Source organism: Scylla paramamosain, chromosome 1 (genome assembly GCF_035594125.1).
Source record: "Scylla paramamosain isolate STU-SP2022 chromosome 1, ASM3559412v1, whole genome shotgun sequence".
Classification (NCBI taxonomy): Eukaryota; Metazoa; Arthropoda; class Malacostraca; order Decapoda; family Portunidae; genus Scylla; species Scylla paramamosain.
The window spans coordinates 36,350,193-36,367,692 of record NC_087151.1 but is presented as its reverse complement, the minus strand read 5'-3'; the positions used below and the strand labels follow the sequence as shown (position 1 = coordinate 36,367,692).

Genomic DNA, 17,500 nt, shown 5'->3' with positions numbered 1-17,500 from the left:
TAAAAAACACTGGTAGGGAGCCCTGTTTATGGACAAATACTCTGTCTGTTATCCTTGCCAAGCCACAACGACCAAGAACAACTAAGGGGTGTGATTCACGTGGCCACATAACTCTTGCGTGCTTCCCAACATCCCACAAATCCCCATCGATACGTCCAGTATTTCTCACATTCCAGTTTTCCACATTCCTCAGACCATCTATCGGAAATTTTACCACTGTTTATTTTCCCTATTTACTCCCTAATTCCCTAAAAATTACCCCCACCCTTGGTAATTTGGGTTACGTTAAGGGGGACTTTATCAAAGGAGAATTGCTACACTAGGTGACATTTACATGGATGGAATTCATATAAAGGCTTTCCACTAACTCCTTCCTGCACAATACGAAGTTTCTCTGTAAATCACACAAGTCATAAATCCTTCAGTGTTCCTGGAAAGATAATTCCCACAACGAATCTTATATTTTCCACCACATGAACTCTTACCTCTTAAAGTACTAGTAATAAATAAATTTATGAAAGATTATGGTACGTTATGTAAAAATTAATTCCTCCTCCTCAAATCGTTCCATAAATAATAATTTCTGCCACAGCCAAACTTTTCTTCCTTTTTTTTTTTTTTACAAATGCGAACAGTTCTTGCAAATGTTCTCTCGCATTCTCAAACTGCCAGAGTAACAAGAAGGTTCTTTTCCTTTTTTCACTTAACAAATGAAAAGTTTTCATTAACATCCATAATTGATCATTATTATACTCTAGGCTTTTCATTTTCACTCTTAAAATGAAATAAATCTTGGAAAATATTCACTCACACACATACAATACATTTATCTAAAATCATAATTTATTTTGACCCGATACAAATCCCATATCTCATCTATATCGCATTAATCATTTTCTGATGTTGTTTTACTTCTTGATCAAACAATAAATCCTCGTTATCATTCATTCATTTACAAACAATCTACTTATCCAGACCATAATTACATTTAGCCTTCCACAAACATTACCAATACCTCACCTTTACATTCAAATAACCTTTATTGTCCCTTTTTGCTCCTCAAATTGAGTAAAAATCCACAAAACATTCACTCACACTCAAACAACCCGACAATCAAATATTATCCAATTAAGCATCCCTTATAACCTCTTCACAAACTTAGCCAGTCCTCACCCATACATCCAGTTAACCATTTTTCTCCCTTTTTACTCTTCAAATCAAGTAAAAAATAATAAAAAAATCCACAAACATTCACACACCCACTTATACAAACCATCATCTCTTCCAGCCCCTCACAAACATTCCCAGGCTATCCATAATCTGTCTTGATGTGCTCCCAGCTAGCACTCTTTCTCGTTCGTTTGTTGGTCGGCAGTGTAGCCTTTGTAACAACATTCCATGACGTGTTCCTTCTCACTGTATGAGTATTCTGCTTTCTTCTCTCTTTCCTTTTCTTTTCTCTTATTTACCTAAATTTATGTATTGTTATTTACATTTGCGTATTCAAGCATCATTAACCAATACTCTTTTTTACTCCTCAAATTGAACAAAAACTCAGAAGTTCTTTCACACCGACAAAACAGTCCTATTATCCAACATATCCTAACAATCATCTCTTTTAATCTTAATATACACACAAATAGCGAGTAGAGATCTTTATCCGCGTACACTTGCATCAACTAATCAACGCTCTTTCTCCCTTCCCTCCCTCCTCGGTAACCGTCGCGATACAGCCACAATCCCCAAGTGTGCCGGGTGCTCGGAAGCCATCCTGGACCGGTTTATCCTCAAGGTGCTGGAGAGAACGTGGCATTCCCGCTGCCTCAAGTGTGCAGACTGCGGCGCCCAGCTCACAGACAAATGCTTCGCCAGAAATCAACAGGTCTACTGCAAAGAAGACTTCTTCAGGTGAGTGTGGGATGAACGAGGTTTCAGGAGGATGAGGTTGTAGGGAGAGAGGGAGAAGAAACTGAGCGAGTGTGTATGGGGAGCTTGATGAGACTTAGGGAGGTTGAGGAAAGGAAGGGAGGAGGAAAGTTGTGAGTGAGCGTGTGTGTAAATGAGTGCATATATGCTTGGCGTGGCGTGGCATGGTGTGTGTGTGTGTGTGTGTGTGTGTGTGTGTGTGTGTGTGTGTGTGTGTGTGTGTGTGTGTGTGTGTGTGTGTGTGTGCGCGCGCGTGCGTGCGCGTGTGTGTGCGCGTGCGCGTGTGTGTGTGTGTCTGTGCGTGTGTGTGCGTGCGTCTGTGCGTGTGTGTGCGTGCGTCTGTGCGTGTGTGCGTGCGTGCGTTTGTGCGTGCGTGCGTCTGTGCGTGCGTGCGTCTGTGCGTGCGTGCGTCTGTGCGTGCGTGCGTCTGTGCGTGTGTATGTGTGTGTGTTGATATATGCATTCACGTCTTGAAACATCGACAACAAGCGGTTCTGTGTAAACATATAATACTTTTATGCCAGCTGGTTGTTACGTATTCTGTCTTATCAAAACCTCGTCACCACGCTCAACATCTCACCATCACCCACCGCCAAACAAACAAATAACACAACGCCAACAGGAAGAGCAACTATTAAGACCGATTACTCACAAAAAAAAAAAATGATGAACATCTTCCTATACTACCTACCTTCCCCTATAACACACACACACACACACACACACACACAGAAAAGAAAATGACACCTTCACAAACCAAAACGTCCACCCAAACTCCTCACAACGCACCTTCCCTCTTGCATCTCCCCCACGCAGACGGTACGGAACCAAATGCTCAGGCTGCGAACAGGGTATTCCCCCGACGCAAGTAGTACGCCGTGCCCAAGACAACGTGTACCACCTGCACTGCTTCGCCTGCATCATCTGCCAGCGCCAGCTCAATACAGGCGACGAGTTTTACCTGATGGAGGACAACAAGCTAGTGTGTAAAACCGACTACGAGCAGGCGAAGCAAAGAGGTATGTCGCTAAAGGGTAAGATCTCGCGCTGGTTCGTTCATCCTTCATTCCTCTTGTGTCTGTTAGTGTATGAGAGAGAGAGAGAGAGAGAGAGAGAGAGAGAGAGAGAGAGAGAGAGAGAGAGAGAGAGAGAGAGAGAGAGAGAGAGAGAGAGAGAGAGAGAGAGAGAGAGAGAGAGAGAGAGAGAGAGAGAGAGAGAGAGAGAGAGAGAGAGAGAGAGAGAGAGAGAGAGAGAGTGTGTGTGTGTGTGTGTGTGTATTCATTATAGTTCACTGGTAACGTTGTGTAACTAGAGAGTTCTGACAGGGTTCGATCCCGGCTGCTCTCTCTCTCGTGTGTGTGTGTGTGTGTGTGTGTGTGTGTGTGTGTGTGTGTGTGTGTGTGTGTGTGTGTGCGCGCGCGCGCGGCAGGTGCACATGTTGAATGGTGAGGGAGCACCTGTGAATGTGTATTTTTTGTGTATGTATTTTTATGAGTCGTATGTTTTCAATAGTTTTGCCTTTGTTGTTTTGTCTTCTTTTCCTGTCACCCTGTTTTCTCTCTCTCTCTCTCTCTCTCTCTCTCTCTCTCTCTCTCTCTCTCTCTCTCTCTCTCTCTCTCTCTCTCTCCAAACAGCCATCTTTTGTCATTATAAACCTCCTTGTTTTGAGCATCTCTTGGTGTTGTGCTGCTGTACTGCTGCTCTTGTTGTTGTTGTTGTTGTTGTTGTTGTTGTTGATGTTGTTGTTGGTGTTGTGATTTGTTATTGTTCTGGTTGTTGTCTTATTTAGGCTCAAAGTTCTCAATTTAATAATTTTAGCTCTAAAACATTTTTCAATTATATATATATTTTTTTTTTCGATCATGTTATGAATGTTTAATTTTCCTTTTTTTATAAATAAGTTTCCTGTATAAGTGTTGGTGAGGGGCAGGAACTGTCTCCCTTGGCGGGGTGTCCCTCAGGGTCCATCCCGCCTCAATCCTGCCTCAGTCCCCAGGCGGGTGGGCACAGTTCCCGCCCCTCTGCCGCCGCTGCCCCCTCCCGGTAAGGCCGCCTGCACGCCGCATGCTCCTGACCCTCGCACCAACAGTCTAAGTCTCCCTTCCTGGCACGACTCCCCCTGGTGACGGGCGGCCGCGAGGCTGCAGGTGCCGGGCCGGGCCTCCGGGCGGTGGGCGGCGGTGGGCGGCGGCCCGCCCCGCGAGGTTCTGACCATGGCCCGGCGGCCTTGTTCACAGAGGACGACCTCAGCGGCAAGCGGCCGCGCACCACCATCACCGCCCGCCAGCTAGAGAAGCTGAAGGCGGCGTACAGCAAGTGCGCCAAACCGCCCCGGCACGTCCGCGAGCAGCTTGCCGCCGATACCGGCCTCGACATGAGGGTCGTGCAAGTCTGGTTTCAGAACAGGTACGTTAAAGTGTGCCTCGTGCTGCCCGGGCCGCCGCGCCCGCCCTCATCCCGCCCACTCTAGTGCCTAAGAGAGAGAGCATGATCAGTGGCCTCCCGGGGGCGACGCGAGGCCCGGGCGGCGCGGCGCTGGCGGGCGATGCCTCGCGCCCTGACTGGCCTAGAGACTTAGTGAGAGTAGCGGCCCACCAGCCTGACCGCGGCCCCGCCGGGGTGTGGGTGGCGGCCTGCGGATAGCTCCCGCACCGCATGAGGCGGCAGCCCGCCCACCCTCCCCCTCCTCGCCTCTTACACATTCTCTCTCTCTCTCTCTCTCTCTCTCTCTCTCTCTCTCTCTCTCTCTCTCTCTCTCTCTCTCTCTCTCTCTCTCTCTCTCTCTCTCTCTCTCTCTCTCTCTCTCTCTCTATTTATCTCTATCCATCTATCTGTCTCTATCTATGTCACACACACACACACACACACACACACACACACACACACACACACACACATACACACGGGGCCGCGGGTGTAGTCTAGGCTAGCGTATAGTGGTGGAAGCGTCTAGGGGGAGGAAGGAAAACAACGCAGCCTCGCCGCGCATGATGTGGAGGGGTGGGTGGAGAGGGGGTGAGGACGTGGTGGGGGAGGAGAGGGGGGTGCGGGGCCCAGCTGTGGTGTGTCGTAGTCTGAGGTGAGGCTGAGGTAATGCCGTGCATACACACACGTGATAAGCGCCATCTGCCGGCTGTCACGCACAGGTGCACTCCCACACAATAACAAGCATACACACACACACACACACATACATGCATTTGAATACAATGGAGTTGCTATAACAAAAATACATACCTTCTCATATTGTTACTGATGATTCATAGTTCTGGTGAGGTAATAGTGGTGGTGGTTGTGGTTGTGCAACCGTAGTCATGGTGCGCAACAGATATTCAACAGGTATAGAACTCTAAAGTGTATTGTTACAGGGAAGAGGGCAAGCGGGTGTAGGCTAGATATAGTGATCTTAAAAATAAAACTTGTCAAGCTCACCTGCTGACCTGGCTGCCTTAACACACCTGGGGGGGCCCCACAATGGGGTGTTAGCGGCAACCATGTGTTCCCACCGATGCGGTACTTATAACTTTAACCGAGACGGAGAATAACTACCTCTTCTTAATATTCTGACTTTTCCTCTCAATGTACTACTCTCAGTGAAAAGGAAAATAATATATCTGGTTTCAGGGATTTTCTTTCAATTTCGAATATCTGTCGTTAACACGAGACACATCAAGGAGGTAGACAACAATTCGGTTCCTGCCATACGTAACCTCTAAAACTCCTTGTTCACCTCACATAACAGCTCCTATATTGCTCAGGTGACGCCCTCTACATTACATCGCCCTGAAAACTGACCATCCGGCGGCATGTAACCTAACTTCTGGGGTTCAAAGTCTCGTACGATCTCTTGCTGTACCCTAACCTTTGATTCACGCCTTAACACACAATGCATCCTCTGCACTCGCACTCGCCGTTCACTTCCTCGTCCTTGCGCCGGGAATCAATTGTACACAACTCTAAATATTGATTGCCTTGTGTTCTGACGTGTCCTTAACTAGTAATAGTACTATAACACGACACAGTCCTCAAATCCAACAGCATGACTCGGAATAAGCACCCTTTAAGAAAATAAGTTTACAGCAAAGACTAGCGTTTTGGATGATGTTAAAGAAAGACTGCCCCAAATTTACTGGAAGGAAATGAAGAGGGTGCGAAAGTAAACGTATGAGGCAAGACGGAAACTTGAGAACAGAGGGTGGTAGAATGTCAACTTAAGTGATGCTATAGGGAAGAGTAACACAGGCTTGCAGAAACATTTCGACGTTTTAACTTGAAATTTTACTGGATCTGAAGAGGTTGAGACTTCTAAGGATGCTTTAATAATTCTGGAGATAAACTAACAAAATGTATGCATTAACAACAAGAGAAAACACCCATGAGAAATTAATTTTTGGGAGTTATAGTTGAATGGAGAAAAAGCTTAGGACTGCGTGGCGTCTTTGAAGGAATACACAGCATCTTTAGAGAAGTGACATTTAGGGAAGTCTAATGTAGGCCTTTCTGTTTGGTAATGGTGTGAAAGTAACGCTACAGATGCCGTTAATACCAAGTAACACCAAACACACATGGGGGAAAAAAAAAGGTTCCATTTAATAAGACAAAGAGCAGCAAATGTACAAAATAAATAAATGAAATAGGAGTGTTGTTGTAAAGGCAATACCCCAAAATACCAAATGAACTGAACACACACACACACACACACACACACACACACACAGTTTCCAGATCATTGTAAACATCATTGAGAGATGACAGAAAAGGGGAAGGAAAGAAAATTAAAGGTAATGTTAAACAGAAGTAGTGATGAAAATGAATATGTAGTGATGGTGAGTAGGCAGTGGTGGTGGTGGTGGTGGTTGTAGCGGTGGTGGTGGTGGTGGGGGAGGGTGTTGCATAACTGGTGGTAGTCGTGGTGGTGGCGTTGTAGTGAAACATTTATTTTTCTTACATTCATAATATTCATGAAGGTGAAACTCACAACTTCACAAAATTTTAAACCAAAAACACAGCAACGTAAAAGTATGTAATTCTAACAGTAGCAGCGGTGGTGGTGGTAGTAGCGGTAGTAGTGGTAGTAATTCTACAAGTAGTAAGAGCACTAGAGGTGGCGATGGTGGTAGTACTGAGAGTGGAGGTAGTGGTGGATATACTGCGCTGGGGTGGCGATCCCGAGGGAGGAATGGAGGAGTGAGAAAAAAGAAGGAAGAAAAGGGGGAATAGTAGTAGTAGTAGTAGTAGTAGTAGTAGTAGTAGTAGTAGCAGTAGTAGTAGTAGCAGTAATAGGAAACCAGCGTGAGCCAGACATGCACGAGCCTCAGTCGTCCCCGGCTATACTAATACTAAAGATAATTATTAAAAATCCGGCTACTCTAATATTGACAATACTTGTACTAAGAATAATAATAACCAAAAAAAAATCGCTTTCACAACACTAATACAAAATAAAAGTAAAAGAAATAGGCCTAAATTTAGAGAATGGGCAATCGTGCGTCCACAATAATAACAATAATAACAATAACAATAATAAAATAATAATAATAATAATAATAATAATAATGATAATCCCAACACCACCACCCATGCAGCTTGGTTTGGCATCAGCACTTCAACTTATCCCCCTCCCATACCCCCTAAAACAGCGGCATGACCCCCACCCCCTCACCTGTCACGCTGCCTGTTTGCCTGCTTGTGTCTGTTATCCTCATAAAACTCTGCGGTAAATTTTATCCTTATTTCACTAACACCCTACAAACCCGTGTTGCTTATGTTACGTATAAAATTCCTTTTAAAAACCCTTAACTATAAGAACTGTATATAGAAAACTCCCCCTATTATTATTATTATTATTATTATTATTATTATTATTATTATTATCATTGTTATTATTATTGTTGTTTTATGTTTGGTGTTTCTGCCTTTCATCGTACGTTTGTAGTGTCCCTTTCGTCTTCCCTTCTGTGGCTTCCTTCTGCTAGTTGAGTGTTTTACTAAGTGTTACGAGCATGATGTAGGCGACGCACTCGGTGGCTGGCAAATGTATCAGATATAGCCACTTTAACCAGACTCAAAATTGTGATGTGCTGGCGGTGGGTTTTGGTGGTTGTGTAGAAAAGAGATACATCCACACGGCGCTCGTGATGGTGCAGAGAGAGAGAGAGAGAGAGAGAGAGAGAGAGAGAGAGAGAGCGAGATGAGAGAGAGAGAGAGAGAGAGAGACTGTCATTATCGTTTAACATTCACCACAAGGCTTCACTTAATAGTTGAGTGAGGCAGAAATGGCTTCATATGGTGTGGGAGATGAGGTGGTGGTGGTGGTGGTGGTGGTGCTGCTGCTGCTACTAGTGTGAGCAAAAATGGTGGATACAAATGCGTCTCTCAAAAATATATATGATGATGATGATAACAATAATAATAATAATAATAATAATAATAATAATAATAATAATAATAATAATAATGAAATAAAACATAAATGACAAAGATAGAAAAGACAAAGAGATGAGGCAAGAGACTGAGATGAATTAACTGAGAGAGAGAGAGAGAGAGAGAGAGAGAGAGAGAGAGAGGAGAGAGAGAGAGAGAGAGAGAGAGAGAGAGAGAGAGAGAGAGAGAGAGAGAGATGAGAGAGAGAGAGAGAGAGAGAGAAGAGAGAGGAGGCATGCATATCTGTCTGTTTACGTGTATCAATGCCTGTATTTCTGTTTGTGTATGTATGTATGTATTGTATGGATGTATGTACATACGTGTAGATATGCGTGTATGTACGCACGTATGAGGACTGGAGATGGTGGCGATGATGATTATAATGAAAGTAGAAAGATTTTTGCGCTAAGGGAAGTGTGGAGAAGTGAAGGAGTTGAGGAGAGGAGTGTCCGCTATGGTGACGGTGTGTGACGGCAGTGTCTTGTTGCAGAAGGAGACGTGACAAGCAAACGGCCGCGTACCACCATCTCAGCACGCCAACTGGAGCAACTCAAGCAGGCCTACAAAGACAGCCCCAAACCCGCCCGCCCACGTTAGGGAACAGCTCTCTCAGACGCTGGGGCTCGACATGAGGGTCGTTCAAGTCTGGTTCCAAAACAGGGTAAACAGGAAGACCACCACACCACCACACACCACACGCTAACAGGCATACACACGTACACACGTCTCAAGCACCAGAATAGCTAACTATGTGGGGCTAAAAGCAGTAAAAGGAAAGAAATGCTAGAGATTTGGGAAGAATTGGTTGGGATATTTCTGTTTACCATTCTCGACTGACTATTTGGGGCTAAAAAACCTCAGTGGAAGAAAAGATTTGGGAGAAATAGGTTGGTAAATATCTGTTCTCCTTTCCCTTCTACATTTTAAAGGAACTGATTAGGTTATATTAAAGCAAAGGAACGGATTGTGCTGTGTATATTTCTTCTCTTTCCTTCTTCTCTTTCCACTTCCTCCTTTAACTAAACACTGTGCGCTGGTTAAAACATTCGTATTGTTTGGTATATCATGTGTCGCTGAGTGTACGTAGTGTATGAAAGAACAGAGGAGCAGTGGGCAAAGTAAAGAGACACGGGAAAATATTGGGAAGCATGGCGTAATGTTGTATTCTTTATTATTTTTTATATTTTTTGCTTGATTTCATTCTCTTTCTCCGTCCCGATCTCTAACTCAAAAAAAACTGAAATCTACAAACAAGGGAGAAAGATTTTTGGAAGCCTACAGGAGGAGGAGGAGGAGGAGGAGGAGGAGGAGGAGGAGGAGGAGGAGGAGGAGGAGGAGGAGGAGGAGGAGGAGGAGGAGGGAAAGGAACGAAGGAAACGGGGAGGAAGACCAGAGGAGTAACAGGAAGAGAAATAGAATAACAGGAGTGTGATGCAAAATAGCAACTGTTCTTCAGGAGGGTCCGATAGGTCACAGCTGCCAGAGGTGATAGATTAAAAGGAGGGAACAAGGAGGGAAGAGAGAAGGGAATGGAGAAAGGGAGGGAGGAAAGGTAACTATCAACAAATCCATCACAGTTTGGAGAGATGCTTCCTGGTTGTGGCGTGGAGGAGGAGATGGTAAAGAGAAGGGAAGGGGAGGATACTGGAAAGGAGAAAGGGTAATGGGAGGGAGAGGGTTAGTGGAGATGATTGAAGTGTTACCTTAATCAAAGTTAGGAGAGATGTACAAAGGTCGGTGGTTTTTTAGACCTAACCGAGAAAGGTAGGTAGGTAAGTATTTCGATCTTAATCTTCTCTCCTTCATCTATCCATCCATTCATTCATTCAATACCACCTTTGATTAGCCAGCAATTATCTTACCTTCTTCCTCCTCTTCTTTCCCCCCTCCTCCTTTTTCTACTACTACTACTACTACTACTACTACTACCTTCCTTCCTTCCACTAGCTATTAAATCATCCTTTTTTCCTCCTCCTCCTCCTCCTTCCTCCTCCTCCTCCTCCTCCTCCTCCTCCTCCTCCTCCTCCTCCTCCTCCTCCTCCTCCTCCTCCTCCTCCTCTTCCTCTTCCTCTTCCTCCTCCCACTACTGCTACTACTACTACTACTACTGTACTCTCCTTTTCCTCATACGATTAAAACAGAGATGAAAGAGAAGGGAAGGGATAGGAAAGAGAAATGGGAGTGATGGAGGGAAAGTGAAAGATGATGGAATGGCGAAAGGAAGAAATGATAGAGAAAGGGATGGAAGGCGAGAAGATAGTAGAGGAAAGAAATATAAGGGAAGAAAAAGGGAAGGAAAGGAAAATTAAGAAAATCGAAATGAAATGAGAGGTGACGAAAGAGGGGATGTATGACTGACTGACTGACTGACTGACTGACTGACTGACTGACGCCTTAACAACGAGGTTCACACAGCACTACATGGAAAGAGGATATGGATGGAGAGGAGAAATAAAGGGAAGGGAATTGAAAGGAAATGAAGGAAAGGAGAAGGATGGGATAGGAAAGGGAGAAGGAAGCGGAGGAGGAGTGAACTGAGAGTACTATACCTGTGATTTTATACAATCAAGTTTTAAGTAGTTATACTACATTTACTCGTGTTGTCTGACATATATTAAATAAGTCAGAATTGTTGATGTTTTTTGTTGAATTTTTTTGTGAGTTTTAATAATTCTCAGTTCGTTGAGGCGTTCTTTATAATTGTTTAACCTATTTTCTCCTCCTGCTCTGATTTCATCCTACTATTGTGCTAATTGCTTTTCCTTTCTTCTTTCTACGGTCAAGGTGGGTGGGGGTTGTCATCTGGCAACTTATAGCGCTTCCGCTCGTCCCACTCTGCCTTCTCCGTTATGCTTTAATAATAATAATAATACTGTTCCGGAGACTGTTCTTAACATGTTGATAACTAAATATATAAAAAATAAAATAAAAAGTGAACAGGAACAGGAAACGCCTCAAGAGAAACAGAGAACAAACTCATGTATGATAGAGAAATTGACTGAAAACTTAGCAATAGAAAACAAGGTAGAAAGAGAAAGAGATGGATAATTGAGATAACAGCAAGGCGACCTAGAAATGGTTCCTCAGTGACCACCCTTTGTTTTCTAATTTTCTTTGTTATTGCCCTCAGCCAGACCCCCCTTAAATAAAATAAATAAATAAATAAATGAATGGAGAGAGACCTAACAACAACAACTACTACCACTACTACTACTACTCTACCACTACCACTATTTCACACCACCAACAGCACCACCACTACTACTACTACAACGATCAATAAAAAAAACCAGACAAAAAACAAAAAAACAATCCCAACAACAACAACAAGATAAAAACAATTACCACTACCACCACCACTACTACCACCACTACCACTGTCAATACTACCAATACTCCACCAATAATTACTCGCCACAACTGCACATCTCTTATGCCCACAACGAACGGTCAGTCTCCCCACCCCTCTACCTGCAATTACGTGGCAGCCAGGTGTGCGGGCAGGTGTGTGCCGGGAAGGGAGGGGATGTGGTGAGGGGTCAGGTGTCGTGGAGGGGACAGGGAGAGGGAGGGAAGGACGGTTGCGAGAGAGGAAAGGAAAGGTGAGGGAGGATCATGAGAGAGGGAGATGATTGGGAGAGAGAGAGAGAGAGAGAGAGAGAGAGAGAGAGAGAGAGAGAGAGAGAGAGAGAGAGAGAGAGAGAGAGAGAGAAAGGTGTGTGTGTGTGTGTGTGTGTGTGTGTGTGTGTGTGTGTGTGTGTGGTGTGTGTGTGTGTGTGTGTGTGTGTGTGTGTCATATTCTCTCATTTCATCATATTTGTCTTGCTCTTTTTTCCTTTATTCATCCCTTCCTTTCTTCTCTCTCTCTCTCTCTCTCTCTCTCTCTCTCTCTCTCTCTCTCTCTCTCTCTCTCTCTCTCTCTCTCTCTCTCTCTCTCTCTCTCTCTCTCTCATTCACTCCATCCATTCATATTACCTCTCCTTTCCTCCCTCCCCTTCCCTCCCTTCCCTCCCTCCCTCCCTCTTTCTCTCTCCCTTCCCTCTTTTCCCTCTCTCCCTCCCTCATCATCCTAATGGCGAGCAAGGAACGGGAGAGGAAAAAAGAAAAGTGGGGCCACTGGTTTTTAAATGCTGGCCAATCCTTACCGTCGAACTCTTTTAGAATTTCCGTGACTCAGCGAGGGGAGGGAAAGCGAGTGGGAAGGAACATGAATGAACACCAAACGATGAACAAAGACCAGCTTCACTCTTGTTGTACCTTTAAAAGACTGTTTTGGGATAATGTACGAGATAGGATGGAGGGAGAGGGGGGAAGGAAGGAAGGAACATAAAGAAACACAAGGGAAGAACTAACACCAGCCTATATTAACTTCCCAACTTACGAGGTTGTCTTGTGATTATGTACGACGATCTTAGCTAAGGTACGAGATGTAGGAAAGCAGAAGGATACGAAAGGCGAAGGAAAGAAGGAAAGGGCTGAAGGATAAAGCAGCTAGAAGATGATAGATGATAAATATCACACGATATGAAGGATTAGCATGAGATACGAGGAATGATAGTAAAGACGAAAGAAAGGAGAGAAGGAAAAAGATACAGGATAAAGACGCAGCGAATAAGTAGATGATGAAGATGGAGAATATATCATACGACAAGAGGGATTATTATAAGATAAGAGGAAGGGAAAGAGGATGTAGATAAATGAGAGAGGAAAAAAACTGGAATAGATGATAAAGACTAGATGATGAACAAGAAGGGGGGAGAGAAAATAAAGATGAACGATATTGCAATAGAAACAAGAATAGATGAAGGAAGAAAGAAAGGGAGGAAGAAAGAAAGGGAGGAAGGAAGGGGAGGAAAGGGATACGAGATAAAGCAGGGAAAAAGCAAAGGGGGAACAGACAGAAAGCGAGGGATAAACAAAAATAATGGAGATAATCGCATGAGGAAAGGAAAGGAAACGAAAAGAAGCGAGAAAGGGAAAGAAGAGGTTGATAAATAAAGAGGAAAAGGGAAAATAAAAAAAAATAAAAAAAACGATATCCTTGTAACAGTGAATGGGTGAAAAGAAAACACCATTAGAGAATAACAGGGGGAGACAAAAAAAATGCACGTGATAAAGAAGGAAATGGAGAAAAAAAAAAGAAATAACAAATGGACTAAATAAAACTGAAAAAAATAAAGAAAGAATAAAAGAAAGGAAGAAAGAAAAAAGTAGCAATAAAGGGTGAAAGAAAGGTGGACGTGATAAAGGAAAGAAGAGGAGAAAGAAAAGACGAATAAAAGACGAGAAACAAAACAAAAAAGCGGAAAAACGATTATGTAATTCCAATCATATATTACTCAAGCCTGTCAGATAACGCCCCCCCCCCGTCCCACCCCTCTCCTCCTCCTCCTCCTCCTCCTCCTCCCTTCCATCTCTTTCTTTCTTTCTTTCCTCCTCCTCCTCCTCCTCCTCCTCCTCCTCCTCCTCCTCCTCCTCCTCCTCCTCCTCCTCCTCCTCCTCCCTTCCATCTCTTTCTTTCTTTACCTCGTTTTCCTTCACAATAGTTTCCCTTGACTCTCTCTCTCTCTCTCTCTCTCTCTCTCTCTCTCTCTCTCTCTCTCTCTCTCTCTCTCTCTCTCTCTCTCAAATACGAACACTCCATTCCTAACAATGATGGGACAATAGCGGGGAAGTGATGGGGAAGAAGACAGTGATGGGATAGTGAAGAGAACAGTGAAACGGCGGTGATGGGGAAAGTAACAGGCTAGTGTCGGGGTGGTAAGACAGTGATGTGGTAGTGAAGGGGAGAGGCAGGGAGGGAGGGGGAAAAAATGGGGAGTGTGGTGAAGGGGCGGAAGGGGAGGAAGGCAGTGGGAGTATTAAGGTGTATGATGGGGATGGGGGAGGAGGGGGAGAAGGGAAGAGAGACGGTGGCAGTAGCAGCAGTAGTAATAGTAGTAGTAGTAGTACTAATGATGGGTGACAATAATAATAATAATAATAATAATAATAATAATAATAGTAATAATAACAATAATAATAATAAAAGGTGGGTGCAGGTAATGTAGCGAGACAACTCCTTAAGGACTACAGGACCATTATTTTTAGCGAACATTACTTGTACTCTCTGATGACTATACCCCTCCCCATACCCTTTCTCCCTCCTCCTCCTCCTCCTCCTCCTCCTCTACATAAATCTACACGTCACTTTCCTTCCCTTCCTTCTTCCTCGTTCTTCTCCTCTTCTTCCTCTCTTCATTACTATATCCTAATCGTAATAGTCTTCTTATTGAGTCCTCTCTATTCTACATCCTCTTCATTTTTCACGCAAGTATACTCATATATGTCCCTTTCCTTGCCTTTCCTTCCTTCCGTCCTTCTTTCTTCAATACTCCTTCCCAATTATCCTTCCTCCTCAGCCCTTTCTACCTGTTTATCCATCTTGTGACTTTTTCCATCCTCTATTTAAAATATAATTTCCTTCTTTCCTTCCTTCCTTCCTTCCTCATGATCCTTTCTTCTTCATTCGATAGCAGTCCTAAACCTCATTCCTCTTGTCTCTCTTTCTACCTAACACTTTATCCTTCCTCATCCTCTGTCTCTGCATAATCCTCCTCCTCCTCCTCCTCTTCCTCCACCAATATCATAATCCAAAACCCTAAAACCCCTCATCCTAAGCACTAACATTCCATCATTCTCTACCAACCATCGTTTCCCTCCTCCCACTGTCTACTCCCTCAGTATCACACCCATTAACACTCAGTTCTTCCCCAGCCATTTCCCTCCTCCCTCTTTCTCCACCTTCAGTATCATAAGCACTAATACTCTATCTATCCTTCTCTACCACCATCCTCCTTCCTCCTCCTCCTCCTCCTCCGTGCCGCGAGACGCACTAACCCCGAGGTCTTTGGTCTTCGTCAGGCGCGCCAAAGAGAAGCGGCTGAAGAAAGACGCAGGCCGCACTCGCTGGGGACAATACTTCCGCAGCATGAAGGCAGGCGTGAGGGGAGACAAGAGGAGAGGTGGCGACGACGATAAGAGCGACGCTGACATGGATCCTGACTCCCGTAAGTGTATAAGTGTGTGTGTGTGTGTGTGTGTGTGTGTGTGTGTGTGTTTGTGTTGAGTGAGTTATGTTCATGAGTGTATTACGATTGTGTAGGTTCTGTTAAAATACTGATTGTAAGGGTGGAGGAAGGAAGATATGGATGGGAAGGAGGGAGGGAGAAAAGAATGGCGGAATGACGGAGTGGAGGGAGGAAAGGGAAAGAAGGGAGGATGAAAGGAAAGGAAAGAATGAAGGGAGCGAGGGTGGGAGGGAGGGAGGATGGGAAGGAAGGAAGGGAGGATGGAAGTAAGGAAGGAAAGGAGAGAAAACTGGAGAAGCAAGGAGAAAAGGAAGAAGGAAAATAAACGGATGAGAGGAAGAATGCGAAAGACAGAATCCTAAAGGTAAATAAATAAACAAATAAAAAAAAATAAATAAAAAGCTCAAAATTAAACCTTTCAATATCACGGTAACATTATATATTCAAAACGTCACAGGGCAACATTATCAAAGTAAAGATGATACTTTTCAGACTGTTAGCGCCGAGTCAGTAGGGAGCTTTTAAAACAACACTGGACAGAATTATGGATACGAATGACAGTTGAAAATAAGCAGACATGTTTTATACAGGAACCGCCACGTGTAGACCTGATGACATTTTACAACCTCCCTCATTTTCTCTCATGTTTTCGTCATCAGAAGTTACGAATTATCTATGGTTACATGTCCAGCACAATTATACCTTCTTGACTGACTAACTACGTAACTAACACTCATTGAGTTAACAGTACAATATAATTATGTGCCATTAACAGAGTCATGGTGCCACAATTATACCTGCTTGACTAAGAAACACGTGATTTCATTAAGTTTTAAAGCTCTCTGTGGCACTCAAAGTTTCACAGTGCCATATAACGTGCCATAACGGGAGCCAAGGTGCTAACCTGTCAAAAATAAGAAAAAGACGTAGAATGAGTGAGTTATACGTGATTTCATTAAGTTTAAAAGCTGTTTGTGGCACTCAAAAGATTTAACAGTGCCTTATTTGTGCCATACTGGGAGCCGCAGACTAAAGAAAAGTAGCGTGGAATGAGTGAGTGCCGTGGAAAGGTGCCATGGGCGGGGCCTGGTGGGATGGAGGGCCGCTCTCCCCTCACTGGCTGAGACGCTCACACATCCAGCTCGTGATTGGTGGGAGGCTGCGGGAAAAGGCGGAGTCATAAGCTCGTAACTCCTCCACCATTGGTTGCCGCGTGATCCACTTGGCTGGGAGGAGGAGAAGGAGGAGGATGGGCAGGAGGGGGAAGGGTGGAGAGGTGAGGGTTCAGGACGAGGAAAGAGGAGGAGGAGAAAGAGGGGAGAGAAGAGTTGTGATCAATAACAAATAGCGACCTTCTGTGCTCCTCATCCGTGTGCCGACCTCCTTCGCTTCCCCTCAGTGCTCCTCTCACCCTATTCTGCAACCCCCCACCTCTCTCATTTCCCCTCACTCTGCTTCCCACTCATAATCCTATCCTTGTTTCTCCTCACTGTCTCACTCATTTTGTTCCCGTTACCCTGTTCCCTTCATCCTGTTCCCTCACTCTACTCGTATTTCCCCTCCCTCATTTTCTTCCCTCACTATCATTCTGTTCTCACTCTATTTACTTTGCTTCCCCGCACTGCTCCCTTCACTCTAATCCCCCTCATCCTTCCCTCTACTTGTCTCCCTCACTTCCTGCCACCTATCCTACTTTCCTTGCTTCGTCTTACTATCTCAGTGACTTTACTCCCGTCATCCTGTTCCCTCATCCTGTTCCCTCTCATTTTTCCTCATCCTGCTTCCCTCACCCTATCTATCTCCTGTCCTCCCCCCACTTTGTCCCCTCACACCACTACCTCCCCCTTTCCTCCATTTATCCTTCACATGTCTTCCCTAAACTCTTCCTCCCCTCCTCCTCCTCCTCCCTGATCACCCCGTCACTCGCCCTATTAACTAATTGACTCCAGCAAGACTGAATCATCTTTATGGGGAGGGGCGCTGGTTGGATGGAGGGAAGGGAGGGAAAGGGAGGAAAGGGAGGGAAAATAGTGTCTGTATACCTATTGAAGCGACCAATTACCCGATTGCCTTTTTACAGG

General features: G+C 44.6%; 2 protein-coding genes across 5 annotated transcripts in view; one reads left to right on the top strand and one right to left on the bottom strand.

The window, feature by feature from the left end:
* LOC135105516 (LIM/homeobox protein Lhx3-like) overlaps positions 1–17,500 on the top strand; it is a 119,054-nt gene that overhangs the window by 89,757 nt on the left and 11,797 nt on the right. Inside the window, exons 4-7 of the mRNA XM_064013731.1 lie at positions 1,734–1,908; positions 2,743–2,945; positions 4,164–4,332; positions 15,253–15,398. Of these exons, the coding sequence (XP_063869801.1) occupies positions 1,734–1,908; positions 2,743–2,945; positions 4,164–4,332; positions 15,253–15,398 (693 nt within the window). The remainder of the gene's footprint in view (positions 1–1,733; positions 1,909–2,742; positions 2,946–4,163; positions 4,333–15,252; positions 15,399–17,500) is intronic.
* The window catches only part of LOC135104840 (zinc finger protein 436-like), a 198,125-nt gene that overhangs the window by 172,719 nt on the left and 7,906 nt on the right, over positions 1–17,500 (bottom strand). The gene's annotated exons all lie outside the window — the stretch shown is intronic.